At 35.8% G+C, this 20,523-nt stretch overlaps 1 protein-coding gene across 4 annotated transcripts in view; it reads left to right on the top strand.

Annotated features, from left to right (window-relative positions):
* Positions 1–20,523, top strand: part of PFKFB4 (6-phosphofructo-2-kinase/fructose-2,6-biphosphatase 4) — a 78,113-nt gene that overhangs the window by 48,880 nt on the left and 8,710 nt on the right. For all 4 annotated transcript variants that reach the window (XM_087887762.1, XM_034438840.3, XM_034438824.3 and 1 more), the window contains exons 3-13: positions 1,679–1,775; positions 2,157–2,223; positions 3,315–3,389; positions 4,264–4,320; positions 5,148–5,269; positions 7,616–7,823; positions 8,761–8,907; positions 12,518–12,622; positions 14,309–14,438; positions 15,488–15,550; positions 17,387–17,451. In XM_087887762.1, coding sequence (XP_087743888.1) covers positions 1,679–1,775; positions 2,157–2,223; positions 3,315–3,389; positions 4,264–4,320; positions 5,148–5,269; positions 7,616–7,823; positions 8,761–8,907; positions 12,518–12,622; positions 14,309–14,438; positions 15,488–15,550; positions 17,387–17,451 — 1,136 coding nt within the window. The remainder of the gene's footprint in view (positions 1–1,678; positions 1,776–2,156; positions 2,224–3,314; positions 3,390–4,263; positions 4,321–5,147; positions 5,270–7,615; positions 7,824–8,760; positions 8,908–12,517; positions 12,623–14,308; positions 14,439–15,487; positions 15,551–17,386; positions 17,452–20,523) is intronic.

Raw genomic sequence — 20,523 nt, 5'->3', positions numbered from 1 at the left:
ACCACAGAGGTTTAAGCAAAATTTAGGTAAAAATAGTTCCCATATACAATGTATCCCATAGCATGGCAAATATTGGCTTTTAAGGGGACCTAAAAGTATATTAACCAAGTAGCCATTTTTTTCTTTCCTTTTTTCTGTTTAGATATTGTTGCCTATTTTGGTTTGTCTATTACTTTTAACAACACAGTAGATAGTATTAAGTAATCAGCTTAAGCAGAAAATTATTTTTACACCAAATACTTTGATGTATTTTGCAGCTGCTCTTTAAAGTTGTATTCAGTTTTGGATGTAAAAGCTAAATAACTTTATTTATTCATTTTTATTTATTACATTTATATGCAGCCCAATTAATTAATTTCCAATTAATCAACTATTATGCTTCTTAAATTGGTATTTTAAATCAGTTAATACTGATATAGTATCTTTTCTGTCTTTAACGGTCTGTTATCTAAACTTTAGAATGTTAATAATCTCTAGTCCACATTATTGAAATAATAAATGTAATACATGTTTTATAATAATATAATAAAACAAAGAAAAAATGTAACAGAATAAGATTTCTATTGATTTATCACAGTCAGCCAGATGTTTAGACTGAATTTGGCATTTTATCAATCTAGCTGCGTAATGGGGTGAGCTCCCGTTACTTGTCCCAGCTTTTGCCAACCTAGCAGTTCAAAAGCACATTAAAAAAAATACAAGTAGAAAAATAGGGACCACCTTTGGTGGGAAGGTAACAGTGTTTCGTGTGCCTTTGGCTTTTAATCATGCCGGCCACATGACCACGGAGGCATCTTTGGACAGCACTGGCTCTTCGGCTTTGAAACGGAGATCAGCATCGCCCCCTAGAGTTGGGAACGACTAGCACATATGTGCGAGGAGAACCTTTACTTTTTAAAGATAACAATATAGAAATTAGAAGGGCTGTGCGAGGGGAATTTTTACCTTTACCTTTATCAATCTATAAAGTCCTTTCTAAGGACTCAGGTAAATGTTGCTGTTTGGTTAACCAAGGTAAAAGATATTATTAGTTAAAGGTATTATTACTGTTCTTTTTTTATCTAAACATGTCATAGTGTGCATAATTCTGAACCAATTTTTAAAAAGTTGGTTCAATATACTGAACTGCTTTCAATTAAAAGTAAGGAAAGGAAAATGGAAGCAAATAGAAAAGGAAGCTAAGATGCTTTGTTTTCAGTTACATCTACCTAGACTTAATCACAGATTTAAGTTGTAAGTCATTTAAGAGTCAGCTAAAAGCTTCACAGGAAAAATTGGATCTAAGAAGAACTGGAAAAGAAAAGCAGTGCCCTTCATAGCTTCCCATAAACAATATTTAGGATATAATTTAAAGTGATCTGGTTTCAAGATTATACCCCAAAGGTGCTTTTTCAAGTGGCAACAGGACTTTCTGGTTTTCCTTTGAAGATGTTTCACTTCTCATCCAAGAAGCTTCTTCAGCTCTTGAAAAAGCACCTTTGGGATAACCATGACCTGGATGATTGAGAATCTCTATAGCCTTTTAAGATGATAATATATAGTAATTTTTTTGGCTACTTGAGATAATTTATACCTTATTTAATGGCAGAAATAAGGTGTCTCTGTACACCTTAAATTATAAATGTAAATAATAGGAGAAAATGAAAACTCAATTTTCCTCCTTGACTTTTCTACACAGAGTTTAATGTTGGTCAGTACCGGCGAGATTTGGTAAAAACATACAAGTCCTTTGAATTCTTCTTGCCAGATAATAAAGAAGCCCAGAAAATCCGAAAGTAAGTTTGTCATGGGTCACTTTCTGTTGGCATCATGCTGCTGTTTTGATATAAAGGAATGTTGATGTTAGCGAATTAGAAAACAGCTGATGCTGTTGGTTGTTTCTACTAAGTTGGGAAAGTAGGATAGCTGTCTTGAGAGATGCATGGCTCAGTCTTAAGTTTTCTTCCTGTAATCATTGTTTTAATTTTATTGCCCATAATCTGTGAACTGGACATAAGTTGCTCCAGCATTTCTGAACTGTGCCTTTTAAGTGCTTTTGTATGTAAGGCTGAGTCCTGTTTTGTGTAGTCTTTTAATAATGCTAGAAATAGCCCTGTATATTTGTAACTATGAAATCTTGTCGGGGTATAACCAGGATGTTGTCTCTTCTTTTTAAGAAAGTGTGCCTTAGCAGCACTAAATGATGTTCAGCGATATCTTTGTGAAGAAAATGGGCATGTCGCAGTAAGTGTTCTATGGTGCATTGCTAAACAAATGAGTACTAGAACAGTGTTTCCCAGGCTTTTGAGGTGGTGGCTCTCAAATTCCATAAACTGCTACATAAATACTTTGAGGTTGGAGATTAGATCCAGTTTAATTCCTGTTTCATAGTTGGTTCTGGTCAATCGATTTATTATTGAAGAATATATTCTACATAGTACTAACCTTCTGCCAGCATCAATGGATAATTTTCATATCTGTATCTGCTGATATAAATTTTTATAATGCAGAGGTAATTTTAAATTGTTGCATTGCTAAGTGCTTTCTAAGTCACATTTGGAAAGTCAACATCTTAAAAAGATAGCCTTGTGAAATAGCTTGAGTAATATGTTATTTTATTTCTAACATGTTTCTTAGTGAGTTGGTTAGTCTGCAAATCAAATAAATAGATAAACAACATTAGGTATAGTTTAGTATGATATCTGCATGAATTATAATAGAAACAAAGGTGAATGAAACAAATGTTTGAACAGGCATTTTGCTTTTGAAAGTCTCAGAAATATATGGGAACAGCATGACATAAAATAAGCAGAACATCCTATCTATTTTATTTGTAGTTTTTGTGCATAATCTTCAATGTTAGTTTGAGATGAAGCATTTCATGAATCTTGAGAGCATTTGAGTTAACAATTCTGGAAAATGTTTATTCTTCTGTATTTGTATCTTATAGCACATTCATAGTAAAATTGTGTTATGTAAAGTAATATAGTTATGCAGTTACAATATAATAATATATAGTTATATAGGATATAGTCCTATTGAGTAGATTCATTCTGCCATTTTATTCATGATAACACTTCAAAATATTTGTGGCAGCCCTGTTTGGGAGAATTAACATCTCAGCAAATACATATTTAATTGCACTATTTGTTCTGCTTGCCATTAGTATGCGTACATATGGAATATATATGTACCTGTATACTATACAAAACCATATAGTAGTTGCTAAAAATATTTATGATGAAGCTATTACATTTTATTAATGATACATGAAATACTACAAAGAGGTATATTTTTCCATTTATAACCATTGATTCCTGTATTGTCTCATCTAGGTTTTTGATGCTACAAATACTACAAGGGAACGTAGAGACACCATATATAAGTTTGGTGAAGAAAATGGATTTAAGGTCAGCTGAGTAAAGATGCGAAAATTATTTAGTCCTAGGATATGTAAAAGTGAGCATTTCTAATCACAACAGAATCTTCTTTCATATTAACTAGCAGCAGAAACTAAGTCTAATAGTTACTGTCAACCACAGAATTAAAATTACAGAATAAATTATTATAAGCACAATTTACTAGAAAATTGAGGGGTTTTTTAACAGAACTACTCACGGCCAATACCTTTCATCTGCTGTTACAGTCAGTTTCTTTGCAGTCAGTCTAATATTTAGAACAAACATTTTAAGACAGCTGTCAATTTTAATATTGCATGTACCATTAATTACTTTGTTAATTGTAACTCTCATGTATTTTTGCAAGGGAACAGGAATGAAGAAGAGAGAAAGCCATGCTTCCTTGATTTACTCCTCTAGTAAAACACAGTGTATGGAATTTTCTTTATAATTTCTGTTACATGACAATTAAAATACCCTTTATATTATTTTAATACTACTCCAGGGGTCAGAAGTAGAAAGAGCAGAGTAGTAGAGAAAGAGACATTACCTTTCTGTGTGGCATGAACTCTAAATCCAGAATGCCTAGATTCCAAAGGACTTCATTAAAGCTATACTATCTGAATTAGTTGAGAAAAAGATCAACGGAATGTTTAGAAAGTCAGATCATAAGCACAGTTCTGGTTTTATTTAGTGACTACTTTGCTTAACAATCAACTAGTTGGTTCCAGTTGTGGTTACTAAACAAGAACTACTATTTGTTTTATTATACAGCACTGTGTTTTGCCTTTGAATAAGTACATTGAAGCCTGCTTTGCATTTTTTTAGAAAGTGAAAAATATTATGTAAAGGTCCAACATCAATGTTCTTCCTGTTTGGCTTACAGACTTTTTTTGTGGAGTCAGTATGTGTTGATCCTGAGGTTATTGCTGCAAATATTGTGGTGAGTCGTAACTTCCGTTTACGTTAAAATGTTTGTGCTCAGTTTACTTCCCAGAACCACTGAATCTACTTCACTCCCTGCCATACTCAAGTAAAAAAAACTTGGAAATGTTACATATGCATGCATGCATGCAGATAACATATTTCACTTCTGTATTGATTTCTAATTAAGGTTTGTTTTTAAACTCGATTACTTTTACTTAATTGTTTGTAATCTAAAAAACTTGTCCTGCCTGGCTGAGCTTTCCAGGTTTTCTTCCCAGGCATTCTTGCATTCACTAGAGATTGAATTTCTGGAAACTGGCTTGCAAAATACATTTTTTACCAGTGAACACTGCCTTCTTTCAAGAAAGGCAGAAGTTAATCTAACCGTAGAATTGCAGAACAAGCTAGGAGAAGTGTGGAAATATTATTTCTCAATCACCAAACTATATAAATTTATTTATTTTATTTAGTGTATGGTATCTACACAGGTCATTCAATCACTGATACACAAATTTAGTTTAAATAAAAGGTCATTAAATTTTTATATATATATATATGATATCTGGACAATACACTATAGGACATAATATATTAAATTAAGGCTATAGAAATGAAAAGAATTGAAAACAAAAGTGTCAATCTTAAAATAACAATTTACTATCCACATTATCTTTTCCACTGATATTTAATTTGTACATTTTCCCTAAATTGTTGAAGTATAAGTTAGGTTTCTCTTTTAAATTTAGTTTTTTCTACTCAAAATACAGAATATAGGAAAGCATCATACAACTAATTTACTTCTTTTATAATATTTAGAGATTTCTTTGTTCTCTGGTTTCTTAGCAAGTGAAATTAGGCAGTCCTGATTATGTTGACTGTGCTAGTGATGAAGCTACAGAGGACTTTATGAAAAGAATTGAGTGTTACAAGAATTCATATGAGACATTGGATGAAAATCTAGACAAGTAAGTGACCATTTCAGTTTTAATTAAAAAAATAATAATATCGTACCTTAAAATTTAATCCATTTAACCATAACATACATTTTAGAGGAACACATCCTCTCACATGAATGATATAAATTAACCTGAGAGAGATGATATAAATACTATTAATAAGAAAGGAAAAAAATGGGATAGTGATGAGAATAAACAGAAATGCTTTTAGTATTAGAAAATAGAGACAGAATCGTGAGGTAATGCAGATCATAAATAAAGCACAGGGATGTGTGCTTGTCAGTCCTAGGTAGCAAAATTAACAAAGAACACTGTGGTCCTTTACTGTGAGGTATTTGTACTTCTGACAAATTTTATTACTCAATTGTTGATGTTTATGCCTTGCTTGTGATCTGGAATGAAGAAAAATGGGAAGTAAAAAAGTTTAAAGAAAAAGTGAAATTCCATGATTGCCTTTAAAAAAAAAGACCAAATGTGAAATAGTCACAGCATTTAACATGGGTATTTTGGACATTAGTCACTATAATTTGAAAATAACCCTTGGTCCACATTCAGTCCATGACAAATGGTATTACGTTTTCTGATTCAATCTGCTTTGGGTTTTTTTTGTCAAATATGACCATCTTTTATTTTTATTTTATTTATTAAAATTATATGCCTTGAAGTGACTCTTGAGATAAAAAATAGACTGGGGAGTTTGTGTATTTATTTTATATGACTACACATTAAAAAAAAGAAAACTCTGGGCAACTCACAACAGCAATAAAAACCGAAGGATGTGTTTTCATCAACAGCACTCAGTTGTGGACATTTCCTTATATAGACTTGAACTGGTGCTGTATTAGGGGGTTTACAAATAATGTCATGCAAATTTTAGGATGTTTTCCCACATTCTCCTAAGTTATTATATGATTCTGGCCAGTAAACCTGGTTGGTTTACAAAAGTAGTTGACTATATGTATTGCTTATTGGCTATAGTCAACAGATAAAAGTCCTAGGAAAACCTGAATTGTACTAGTTACAAAAATGGTGTTAATTTATACTAATGAATGAGAAAAATTGCAGTAACATGTGGCTTGGGCAACAAATAATGTTGATATATTAATTTCATGCTGTTGCTAGCATAATTGAAAAAGGATATTGGAATTGAAATTGAGAGCATCAGCAAATAGATCCCTAATTCATGATTCAGCGGAAAAAAAATCTGTCAGAGAAAATAGCTTGAAATATCTGTTTACAGAGTTAAATCAGCCCAAAGAACACACATTAAAAAACTAAGCTAAACATATTTCACACCCACAGTTCCAAGAAATCTTTGCTCTTTGCAGACTGATTCTTTTTAATGCATGCTTAATTTCTAAGCAAACAAGGAATTATCTGTTAAAATAGAAAATGACAGCCACAAGCTATATGGATTGACAAATTCTATATAGTATGGATAATATGGTTAATTTGTAATTCTCTCTTCAGAAATTAGTTAATTGAAGATTTAGTAAAATGCTGTATTACTTATATACAGTTAGCTATTTTTACTAACTTTCCAACCAGATTCCATAATGTAAAAAGAATGTAAATAGAATAAATACATTGCATATTGACAAACATCCTGTTACTTAAAGTTATTTTTGTTAGACTCTGGAACTACAGGTAGTCCTCAGTCTCTGATGGCAGTCATGACTGGAATGTCCATCGCTAAATGATGGGGTTGTAAAGCACAACATCACAAGACTGAATCTATGGTAATCCTGGTTGCTGTCATAACCCCAAGACCATTAGGTCATTAAGTGGAAAGAGGCAAGATGTCAGGCAAATGGGTTAGCAGTTCAGATAGAAAATGGGATGGGTGAGTGCCCCAGATGCTGTAGAGTGTAGGCTGGTGCTGCAGGCAGGAGAGTGGGTGGTACAGGTAGGCACTACAGGATGGGTGTCAAACTCATGGCCTGTGGGCTGGATGTGCCATGCGCTGCCTACGCCCATACCTGGTTTAGCGAAGGGAAAAAAGTCAAGATATGTCATGTGGCGCCGCCGTGACCATGTGAGTGTGACACCTCTGCACTAGGGAATGTGGGGACGTACCAGAAGAAGGACCGAATGGTTGTAAATGCAGGCTGGCCCAAATTTTGATCATTTGACTGGGGAAGGGGCAGATGTGATGGCCAAAACTTCAAGGACTGGTTGCAAGTCCATTTTTTTCAGTGTCCTTGTAACTGAGGGGCACAAATGGACATAATCGGAGGACTATCTGCACTTTTCCTCAAATGTAGGTGAGTAAAATGTATTCCTGGTCTCTGTGGATGATAAGTAAAGCATTAGGTTAAATAGGACAATAATTAATTATGTCTCCTATTTTTACAGGGATCTTTCTTATATAAAAATCATGGATGTTGGAAGGAGTTACCTTGTAAACCATGTAATGGATCATATTCAGAGTCGGATTGTTTACTACCTCATGAATATCCATGTAACTCCTCGTTCCATCTACCTCTGTCGACACGGTGAAAGTGAACTAAATCTAAAGGGAAGAATAGGAGGAGACACGGGCTTGTCCCAGAGAGGGAAAGAGGTAGTTATATTCTATCTATTGTAGCTCTGTATTTTATTACAATTAAAATTTATTTTAAAATTTAAGTAATTTTTTAAAATGTGCAGTATCTTGCATTTGTTTGTGTTCTGGGATTTAAGGAGAGATTTGGATCCAGACAACCAAGGATATGGAACATTCTGCATTTTGCTTTTGAACAATAAACCAGATCTCCATTCCAGAGAATGAATGAGATCAAAAAGAAATGAATAGGATCAAAACAGAAGCTGCATTGGATTAATTTAAATAAAATGTTAAATTAACTGCAAATGTACACGACATATTTATTAATTTTCCCTCATGGACATGTTAAAAATTACAAGTCGATGGCAACTTTTGTGGGGCTGTGGGGCGACCCGGTGTTCAGGCTTACAGTGTGGCTTGCTGGATAGGAAATTTTGGGAATTGAGGTCTACGCATCTTAAAGTTGCTAAGATTGAGAGATACTAATATCAGAAAATTCTTAAAAACTGAAACATTTCAAGAAAGGCTTGAAAGATACAGGAACGTGGGTGTAATGTATTGAGCTTGCTCCGTGGGCAAGGCCCCCTGTTGGAATAATGAATATCTTATTATTCCAACAGTATATATCACCGGTACATACCAGTGGGGATGTCACAGGCCTCCGTTTATTTTTACTACTTAAAAAACAAAAATCTTTCAACCTGAATAAGAAACGTTCAGGAGGTTATACTTCTACAAGTGGAAATTCCTTACACTCATGCAACTTTTTTTACACCAAAATTAGAGCGCCTTCTTATTTTAGTAAACGAATATTGTGATTATTAAATGCAAGTCAAATTTCTTTGGTGAAGGACTAATCAGCCTTTGAAAGACCTCATTCAAAATTTATTATCTTTTGACACTGAATCTGAGTAGCTGTGATATTATAATGTATTTTTTTAATGACCTTTTCCAGTTTGCCAAGAGCTTGGGCCAGTTCATTAATGATCAAAACATCAAAGATCTGAAAGTCTGGACAAGTCAGATGAAGAGGACCATTCAGACTGCTGAGGCTCTGAGAGTGCCTTATGAGCAGTGGAAAGTTTTAAATGAAATTGATGCGGTAGGATACTTTTCTTTTACATGCATAACCATAAATGTTTGGAGTTTTTTTGATGATGATGATGACGATGATGATGATGAAGAGCTCCTGAAGCTTCCTGAAGTTTTGTACCTATCAGACTAGTTTTCAGGGCTTATTTTGAATGTATTAGATTGTACTGCACCTATTGCTTCTCTTACCATAAGACTATAATGTTAATTATCATATGCTTAAAAAAGGTAAATGTTAGTAGGTTTCAGCAATTTTAGAAAGTATTGGTGGAACTTGTCCCTTCTTGCTACAGAATTACTTCCGTTGTTTCCAAACTGATATCAGGCAATACATTATTTTTATTTTTGACACCTATTCCTAATTTGAAGGGATGCTTTAAAGTTAAATTGAAAATCAAAGTTTGTTTTAATCATTGTATGAAAATAAAATGGTAAGTTTTTCTGCCCTAATGTCTTATTGATCGATCGATCGATCGATTGATTGAATTTACCGTATTTTATGGAGTATAAGACGCACCTTTTCACCCCCTAAAAGAGAATGGAAATCTTGGTGCATCTTATAACCAAATACAGCCATTTCTGGCCTCCTGAAACCCTGGCCCAGGCGTCCCATTTTCTCCAAAAACAGGCCCATTTTCACAAAAACGGGATGCACAGAGGGTTTGGGAGGCCTGCATAGTGCTCCTGGGGCTGGGGAGAACAAAAATGCAACACGTGGGGGGTTTGGGAGGCCAAAAATGGGACTGTTTTTCACAAAAACAGTGTTTTTGCCCTCCCCAGCCCCCAGGAACACTCTGCAGGCCTCCCAAACCCTCTGCACATCCTGTTTTTCACCTCCCAAACCCTCTGTGCACCCCGTTTTTTGTGAAAAACAGGATGTGCAGAAGGTTTGGGAGGCCTGCAGAGTGATCCTGGGGGCCGGGATGGGCAAAAACTTTTTTTTTCTCATTTACCTCTTCAAAATCTTGGTGGGTCTTATACATCGGTGCATATTATAGTTCAAAAAATATGATATTTGCGTCCCATCTTGTAGTAAATGACTTTTCAACCTGAAAGTGACACAACAGGTTTTTTTTTAAAAAAAGTCATTTCAAATAATTCATTTTAATGACAAATTATTTTGTTTATGCTGTTTGTAATTTGATTAGATTTTTAAAATAGTTTTATTTGTTGAAATTGGTAGAAATGTGTGTTAAAATTCAGTAAATTAATTGAAATAAACTCATTGAGGATTTTAAATTAATTGAATTTTGAAAAACATTAGTGCTAAAGCCCCTGACAATAACCACAGATTTTTTCTGAAGATATTTGAAAAAATAATCTGAGAAAGCAGATTCGACCAATTAGATCAAGCTGGGAAAAACCACTGTACTGTTTCCATTTTCAGGAGGTTTGGAGAGGGGGAGTAAAACTATTTGTTATTTTAGGGCTCCCTTCCCACCCCAGCTTCGCTTCGCTCCAACAAGAAGCTAAAGACAGATTTTTTTTTTACCAGAAGGTGTTTGGAGTGTTTGCTCTTAAGTGGGGTTCTGTTTAATTTGGTATTGTTATTTTTATTATTATATATTTTGTTTTAATTGTAAACCACTTGTAAAAGACTTTAGTTTGGATTACGGCAAAGTATAAATTTGATTAGATAAATATTTCCATGAATTGAATTTCCATTTAGAATAGAATAGAATAACAGAGTTGGAAGGGACCTTGGAGGTCTTCTAGTCCAGCCCCCTGCTTAGGCAGGAAACCCTACACTACTTCAGACAAATGGTTATCCAACATCTTCTTAAAAATTTCCAGTGTTGGAGCATTCCCAACTTCTGGAGGCAAGTTGTTGCACTGATTAATTGTTCTAACTGTCAGGAAATTTCTCCTTAGTTCTAAGTTGCTTCTCTCCTTGATTAATTTCCACTCATTGCTTCTTGTCCTGCGCTCAGGTGCTTTGGAGAATAGATTGACTCCCTCTTCTTTGTGGCAGCCCCTAAGATATTGGAACACTGCTATCATGTCTCCCCTAGTCCTTCTTTTCATTAAACTAGATATACCCAGTTCCTGCAACCATTCTTCATATGTTTTAGTCTCCAGTCCCCTAATCATCTTTGTTGGTCTTCTCTGCACTCTTTCTAGAGTCTCAACAATCTTTTTTTATATCATGGCGACCAAAACTGAATGCAGTATTCCAAGTGTAGCTTTACCAACGCATTATAAAGTTGTATTAATACTTCACGTGTTCTTGATTCTATCCCTCTGTTTATGTAGCCTAGAACTGTGTTGGCATTTTGGCAGCTGCTGCACACTGCTAGCTCATATTTAAATGGTTGTCCAGTAGGATTCCAAAATCCCTCTCACAGTTACTGCTATTGAGTGAGGTACCACATACTGTATATTGTACCTGTGCATTTTGTTTTTCTTGCCTAAATGTAGAACCTTACTTTTTTCACCATTGAATTTCATTTAGTTAGATAGTGCCCAATGTTCAAGTCTGTCAAGAATGTTGGCTATTCCTGCCAACTTGGTGTCATCTGCGAATTTGATGAGTTCCCCATCTATCCCCTCGTCCAAGTCATTGATGAAGATGTTGAAGAGTACTGGCCTAAAACAGAGCTTTGGGTACTCCACTGCATACTTCCCTCCATGTAGATGCAGTTCCATTGAGGGCTACACGTTGAGTGCCGTTGGTCAGCCAGTTACAAATCCATCTGGTGGTGATGCTGTCTGACCCACATTTTTCTACTTTATCTAGTAGTAGGTTATGGTCTACTATGTCAAATGTCTTACTGAAGTCCAAGTAAATTACATTGACAGCATTCCTCTGGTCTACTAATTTTGTCACTTTGTCAAAGAATGCAATAGGATTAGTCTGGCATGATTTGTTTTTGACAAACCCATGTTGGCTTTTGGTTATTACTTTGTTTGCTCCCAGGTGTTCACTAATTCATTGCTTGATTATATTTTCCAGAATTTTCCTTGGTATTGAGGTCAGGCTGATAGGCCTGAAGTTTCCTGGATCTATTTTTTTTTTCCTTTTTGGAATATGCTTAGCTCTTCTCCAGTCGTCTGGCAGTTCCCCGGCGCTGCAGTATCTTTGAAAGATATAGTTCAATGGTTCTCAGATCACATCGGCCAGTTCCTTCAGAACCTTGGGATGTAATCCATCTGATCTTGGTGATTTGAACTTGTCTAGGGTAGACAGGTGGTCACCATTTTCTTCCCTATTTTAACTTGTGTTCCTAATCTGTTTTTTGTGGTGCTGTTTTTGATAGGTTGGACTGTTTTTTCCCTTTGTGTAAAGACAGATGCAAAAAACGAGTTAAGTAGTTCTGCTTTCTCCCTGTTGCTTGTCACCTCCTTGCCACTTTCTCCCAGCAATGGACCAAATGTTAAGCTGACCAATTTGTGCAGCTTAACTTCAGAATTCATAATGAAGATGATGATAACACAGCCTGATCAAGTCAGTTTACATAGGTTATTTCCCAGTAAACATTAAAACATAAAATTAGAAACTGAAAGAATAGGCTTCCAGTGAATTCATGACAAAAGTGGCATTTTAGTTCAGAATTTTTGTGTGCACAACCTAATTTTCTTGTCATGCTTCATGTAGTCTGTTATTTTCTTTATTTCCATAGGGAGTCTGTGAAGAAATGACATATGAAGAAATTCAGGAAAATTATCCATTAGAATTTGCTTTGAGAGACCAGGACAAATACAGATACAGATATCCTAAGGGCGAGGTTTGTTAAATTTTACTTCTTGCAAGCTTGAAGATGCAGAAGTCCTTTTGTAAGCGTTTCAAAAGAGAAATGTTTTGAAATAAAGGGAGTTTATTGCCTCTTTCTCATGAGGAAGCTTTTCCGCAACTTCTTCGTGTTGTTGCTAAATTAGAAACCAATTTCTCATTTGTGTAGGAAATGTTAATTAACAGCAACAGAGCTCTTTTGTTTGTAACTTAAAAAGCTATCCTACATATTATAGAGTTCAAATTTTAAGCAGGGCTGAAAAGCTTCTTAAACTGTTTTGGAGAAGGAGGAAATAAATCTGTTTCCATTTCAGACTTTGGTTCAGTGATTTTGATGAGGGGTAATGCTGGCCATCCTGCAGCCGTACACCCAGGGCCCTCTGATGGAACATGCATCAGCGTTTTCATGTGCTTTCTCTAAGTAGAGTAACACATTTTAAAACCACATGTTCGAGGGTCAGTTAATTGCTTGTTAGCCTGCCCTTTTACAGGCTGCCACTAAAAGTCAAGCATTAATCAAAAGCACCAATAAAAGCAGCTGCTAACAGTATTTGTTAAAAGTGCAACATACCTTAAATCCATGTATCATGTGTTGGCTGAATGATCATAATGTTCAAAACGCTGCAGGAGTACAGATGGCATAGAGGCAATCAAGCTATAATGGATGTTATGTAAGATGGAAACATTTTTTGGAGCTGATTGTAGAGAGAAAGGATGTGTGTTTTTCAGTCAATAGCTGCACATCTTCTTAATGACTACTGCTGGGTTAACTTTGGTTGTGTGCTGTTCACGTGTTCCTTAGCAAAGCAAAAATGTATGTTTTGATAAAGCATTAGGTGGCTGCTGCCTTCCACTTTATCAGCTGATCTACTTACAGTAGTTTTCCAAAACTTTTGTTCCATTTTTGCGGTTACAAAAGATATAGCTTCTTAAAAATTAATTTCTGTAGCAGAATTCGTGTTTTTGAAAACTGTCAGCAAGAACACATTTCATTACTTTTACATAAAAACAAGGTAAATGCTAGCTGTATCAATTAGCCAGCTATTTACAAAGTTTTTTGCATAAGAAAAAATAAACATTAATGTGTAAACATTGAAATAGACAAAGAATAAAGTGACAGAATCAGTCTGTAATCTTCTGCAACTGAAATTCTGTAGTATGGAAATCATCAAATACAGAAAAACAGACACAGATTGCTTAGAAAATAATGGATGCAGAGAGGAAGAATGATGTTGAAATCATTTCATGTAAGTCAGTAATTACTTGGTAGTTGCCATTAATCTACCACTTGGATTTTAAGCACAAGATAATGATTAAAGGTTACAAAGAAAAAATACCTCTGTAGGATTGGATCCAGATAGAGCATAAACCTCTCTAATATACAACAGTGCAGCCTAAAGTAATTACTTGTTTAAAGCAACACTTTAAGAGTTGCATTGATTTTAATGAGTTGTTTCCTAAAAGCATCTGCATTTTTTTCAGTTTCACATGGAAGTTTAAAAAAAGATAGGCTTCCCATCTTATGCGAGATCAGAAGCATTTGTACCATTATAGTATTTTAAAGAGTGCATAGGTGGCACTATTTAACCTACCTTAGAGCAAATCAATTTTATTATAAAACTATGATCATTTATACATATATCCATATTACCATGATTTTTTTTTGCTATTGTTTTTCCAGTCCTATGAAGATCTTGTTCAAAGGTTAGAGCCAGTAATTATGGAGCTGGAAAGGCAAGAAAACGTGCTTGTAATCTGTCACCAAGCTGTTATGCGTTGTTTGCTTGCTTACTTTTTGGATAAGCCTGCAGGTAGGTACCTTACAAATGGCCAGAGAGAATGCTTAAGATAGTGAGCAGTAACTTTCATTTTGATACCAGATAATTGCAGACAAGTGGTACATATTTAGGATACCACTGTGTTAGTAGTTTTCAGCCTGTGGACTACAGACCAGTGGTGAAATCCTCTGCGGATTGCCACCGAATTGCTGCTCGCGCATGCACGGTGCATGCCAAATGCATGCTGCGTGCACTCGTGCAGTGTGCATCAAAAACACACTGTGTGTGCACGCATGCACAGTGCACGCCAAAAGTACGCTGCACGCACATGCACAGTGCGTGCCAAACGCATGCTTTGTGTGGAAAAAGGAGGCTTAGGAAGGTAAATAGAACAGCAAGTGTGGGGGGAACAACTGTGCCGCACGATTTAGCTTTGCTAGAAAGCAGGATTTCTAGCGAAGCTAAATCGTGCGGCACAGCTGATCGTTGGACATACCGGTTCGGACAAACTAGTAGCTTTTTTAAACTATCAGTTTGGCCGAACCGGTAGCTTTTAAACTACCGGTTCACTCGAACCGGTAGCATATTTTTTACTACCAGTTTACCCGAAGCGGTAGTTTTTATCACTACCGGTTCTCCTAAACTGGTGCGAACCGGTAGCATTTCACCCCCGCTGCAGACACTTGGGGCGCGTGTGATGTCATCACGGGCTTGCAAAGGCTTGAAGAAATGTTATGATTTAAAGCTCAAGTCTTAAGATTTATGGTCATGGTCTGTGGCCACAAAAGGTATTTAAAGGGGGTCCATGGTGAAGAAAAGATTGAGAACCACTTGTTTTTTTAGGTAGGTTAAAATATTTTCATTTGTTTAGTGATTTCAGTTTACCATTTCTTTATTCTTATGTTTCATCTGGCTAAGTCTTAGAATCTTATCTATGTCTGTTACCCATGGTAGCATTGCTTGTGTGCTCTTTGGTTTCTATTTAGTGAAGTGAGATATAAATATTAATCAGTAACCAACTTTATAGTCAATAGTCAGAAGATACTCTTTTTTATTTTGTTTTCTTCATTTATATATTTCAGAACAACTGCCTTATCTTAAGTGCCCTCTGCATACTGTCTTAAAGCTAACTCCAGTGGCTTACGGTAAGATATTCAAATTTAAGCTAAGCAAATTAATCAACTCTATTACGAAAAAAACGCTTTTCATTAGGTTACATCTATCAGAGGCAGACTATTAGTTCCTAGTTCTAACAGTTTTGTATATCAAAACAAATCACTTGTACTTGTTAAGCAAGTTACAGTTTGCATTAAACTGTTCAGTTCATCATAAATCAAAATGTTTTAAAATAGACATTGCTTCTATTCTTCTTGAGGCAAAGCTGGGAATTTGAATAACTAGATACTGCCACACAGTGGTGTGGTGTGAATTACTCTATTCAGTATCTTCAGAAGTGTGGCCACTCAAAATGCTTCACATAGCCTCCTTGATTAGTGTTGATTTTTCTTTAGAAATATTTTTAGTATTCTTGTAGGTACTGGGATTTTAGTAAGCCTGTGCATTTGTGTGTTGTGTGTATTCCGTGCCTTCTTGTTTCAAAAGGGTAGAATCCAAAAAACGAATTGTTGACAGTGTTGGTAAAGCCTTGGGGTGCTTCCAGAGTCTAAGAATTGTAGCTGAAATGTAACTTTTAATATGATAGAATGGAAAATTATTAATTAAAGGAAGGAATATACTACCACAGAGCCTGAATGATGAGTCATGGATTTGCCTTTATAGTTTTATTGGTAACATATAGAAGTGGATGACTACTGCCTTCTTTTCTAATTTTTTTTCAACTTTTCCATCCAGCCTGCAGTTGTCATGTAATCTATTGGAGTCCCTTTCTGATGCTAGCTGGGCCTGACTCTGCTTAGCTTACTTATTAAACCTAATTTTTACTTTGTCATACTATTTCAACCAGGGTGAAACAAAATTGTAATTAAAATAATTTTAAAATGCCACTTAGTTTAAATAAAAAGCAATATTATTACTTATTAAAAGAAGAGGAGGGAGGGAGGGACATTAAAATTTGGAGTTTCTGAAGAAAACATTTAAAAAAAACGATAGAGATACTCCTGTAACTTAGTTACACTTCAAACAAAAAGAAGCTTGTAGTGACCTCTAGTGTCCAAAAAGCTGCAGTTATTGCAGATAAATGTATTACTGTATGTTAAAGGCAGGCTTTCATTTTTAGAATAGAGTAGGGTGCAAAATGAAGCAAGGGCAAGCAGGGCAAACCACTAGTATATAAAATGAGAGCAAACCCTACTCCCTACTAGCACTGATGATGTTACCTAGTTTGGTTAATGAAACATCTGCAACAAAAGTTCAGCTAACAAATTCAAGCAATCTGTGGACAAAAAGTCGTCCAGTAAAATTGAAGGACATTTTCATTTCAGCCATGGCTTAGAACAAGAATATATTTTCAATATCAGAATTGAAGTTGTTCTTACATCCCGAAAGCCACTCCCAATTTGCATTCTCCAATTCAACAACCTGACTTAAAGGCATGCATGAAAGTCTAATCAATATTTTTAGGGAAGGTACTCAACATACTTTCAACATGCAATCAAATGTTTTACAATAATTTACAAACCCCCCCCCCCCAATGTCTGTCAATATGAATGTTGCTACAGCTGCTGAAAATTGCTATTCATGATTCTTGGGAGAAAGCTCAAAGTTGCATTGGAAGGGGTACTATGTCTGCCATTTGTATGCCAGAGTGTCGTAGGAGGAAACTTTATAAAGCAACCTTACTCTGAACAGATGCTACAAGTGTTAACAAATCTTAACCAGAACTATTTTTAACCAGTATTTATTTGTGTCAAATTATATTATCCATTGGATATAAAAGGAAAAAATTATTGTTATGCTGTTGATATTGTTCTTTTTTAGTGAATAAAATATATTAAATATGAAAATGTTGATTTCGCCTACAGGTTGCAAAGTGGAATCTATTTTTCTAAATGTTGAGGCTGTAAATACACACAGGGATAAACCACAGGTAGGTCTTCTTACCGAATATGAATTTAAAACTTTACAAGAAGCTGGAAGAAGTATTAAAGTAGAAAACCTGCCAGTAACAGAAGAATTAAGCACTCCGTGCCCCTTTCTTGGCTACATCTTCCAGATTTCTTCTTCCCAAAGTATATTTTTCTAAAATGTACTTTTTAAAAAATAAGGTAGCAGGAGAGCATTGTAAAAAAAAATCTGAGTTTCATACCTTCTTTGATTCCTGGAGTGGGGATTCACAACCATCCAGAATTTCATATTTGGGAACACTGATAAAACAGTTTATCTGATAAGTGGAATGTGAATTTGATGACTTTTAAAAAGAATTCTGCATTAAACTCACGAAAATGTTAAAGGTGTTATACAAGATTTCAGGGGTGAATGGCTTCTATACACATCTGTATCCCTCAATACAGTGTAGACAACACCTCTGTAGTACTCAGATACTGTATATTGCCATTCAATGAGAGATCCCATTCTTTTAATGTAAGGGAAAAAAAGATTTCAGATTTGTAGGTACTTTAGTACTTTCTCTGCAAGCACCTTGTCCTGATCCTAATTTCAACAGTCTCTGTTTTGCCTTGTGCTCTACTACAGCAACCCTGACTATGTCATGTCAAATAGCATTGCATTAGTTCAGTTTCCAGTATCTGTATGTTTTATGTAAAATGTACTACATTATTTTGGAATTTTTTTTGTTATCTAGATTTTGAAAGCCACCTGTTGCTCATTCTAGAACAACAGCAGCAAAGATTTTTGTGTCCGACTGGTTTGGAAGCTTATTTTTGATATTAAAATTCTAGAATCACCATAATTCATAGGCACTCTTTTTTTAATGCAAAATTATGGTTATTCTTTTTCTCTTTCTCATACACATAGACACACATCATTGTTTAGTGATTGACTTCAGTTTGTGACACTTGGATTTATATGAAAAGTCTCTCATCTATTTTACTCATACTTCCTAACATGAGGATGGAAGGCTCTGCTAACAAAAACACAAATGCAATTTTAACTGAGTTAAAATATCGTATAAATGTTTCTGTGTGCAGCATTACTTTTCATGTTTTGATTCTGTCTATGCTACCAGTACTATGATTTACTACTAGGTCCATATAGTCAAACTATGGTTTGTTTAATTTTGGTTTAATTATTGTGTGAACAAACACTTGTAGTTTGTACCCCTTAGTTCGTGGTTGATATCTGATGGTTTGTTCATTAAATCAAAATATAGTTTAATAAGATATATGAACCCAATCAGGAAGACAGGAGACCATGATTGTACTCTTGGCTTCAGTGGAAATCAAGTATATCAAGCTAAGTTAATAACAGGAAAGTGGAGAGAGAGAGAGTAAATAAATGTATCCATAATAGTGTGTTCAGTACGTATTTTCATGTGTGTTAGTTCATAGCTGCTTTTTAAAAGTTTTTAAAAAAGATAGAATGTTCAGAAGCAGAACATTGATGATCATAACTGCTTTGGTTCAAATGGCTTGTTGATTGATAGCTAGTTTCAGTCAGTTAAAACAGTTGTTTGTAAAGGAAATTTGTAAGTGATTTTTTTCAGGATCAGTAATAGAGTTGCAAGTTGCTTGGGAAGGGATGGGTGGTAGTTAACTCCTGATTGAAAGAGGGAGTAGTTCACTCCCTCCTCAAAGAACTATCACTATCCAAGCTGGATAGTTTCTGCCCAGTTTCCATCCTTCCCTTCTTAGGGAAGGTGGTGGAGAGAGTGGTCGAAAGGCATCTGCAGAGGACCTTGGATCAAGCCGATTATCTTGATGCTTTTCAGTCGAGATTCAGGCCAGGGTTTGGGACTGAGATTGCGTTGGTTGCGCTCATGGGTGACCTCTGGTGTGAGTGGGATGGAGATAATGCATCCATCCTTCTTGAACTCTTGGCATCATTTAATACGATCAATCATGGTATCCTTCTAGGCTGGCTTGGGAGTTGGGGTGAGTGGCACTGTGTTGTGCTGGTTCTCCTCCTTACTCTGGGATCAGTTTCAGTCAGTGTTGATAGGCGGGGAGAGAATCAGGCTGCAGCCCCTACTTTGTGAGGTGCCTCAGGACTTAGTTTCTCTCTCCTATTTAACATCTACATGGATGAGGTGATCCATCAGTTTGGGGTGAGATATCATCAATATATAGATGACACCCAGCTTTATATCTCCAGACCCCTTGACTGTTGCTGTGGCCATCCTATCCCAGGCTGTCCAAGTCTGGATGGAGCAAAACAGGCTCTGATTCAACCTCTGAGATGGAGAAGGTATTTGGAGCCTCTTGAGACAAGGTTTTTCCATCTCTAATTCTGGATGGGTTAACACTACCTCAGGTAGACCTAGTGCACAATCTGGGGACTCAGAGCTCTGGCTTGAAGAGCAGGTGGCAGCTGTGGCTAGGAGAGTTTATGCACATCTTTGGATGGTGCGCTAGTTGTGTCCATTCCTGCATCTCTATAGGACTAAGGAACTATTCACATATATATCACCATGTTGTTAGGATTTACATTCATATTATTGATCCCTATCCAGTTTGTGATCAAGAAAATTTTCTGCAGCTCTGGAGTCTTTTTGGCTTGGTAGGGAGAAATTGAAGGGTTGAAGCCCAGAGAGAGCTGGGTAAAGAGGCAGCATTGAGCTCTGTTTTATCATTCTCTTCATTGTGGACTCTGGACACTTGCCTATTGGACCTTTCTTCTGGACTCAGCCTGGGTTTTCTATTAACTGGAGAGTTGTTCCATTTTACTACTTACCTGAACAGGAAGGGAGAGACAGAAACAGCTTGCGTGCAGGAGTCTGATATTTACTATAAGGACTGGGATGGTTGGTAGTTGTCGGATATGTGTGGTATGGGTGGGTATAAGTGCCTTTGAAAGGAGAGCTAGGGAAGGGAGGACAGAGAGTGGAAAGCAGAAACTTCAAGATTGTGACAGGCAGGGATAGGTATGGTTGGAACCTGAGGGGCTACTGGGGTTGCTACTTGAGAGCTTGTCCAGAACCCAGTACTCAACCCACAAATCAAGTTATTGTGTCCTCATGCCTTGGGCTCTGACTGTTGCTTTT

Source organism: Pantherophis guttatus, chromosome 2, assembly GCF_059756535.1.
Source record: "Pantherophis guttatus breed Tessera chromosome 2, ASM5975653v1, whole genome shotgun sequence".
Classification (NCBI taxonomy): Eukaryota; Metazoa; Chordata; class Lepidosauria; order Squamata; family Colubridae; genus Pantherophis; species Pantherophis guttatus.
This window is presented reverse-complemented; position numbering and strand designations above follow the sequence as displayed.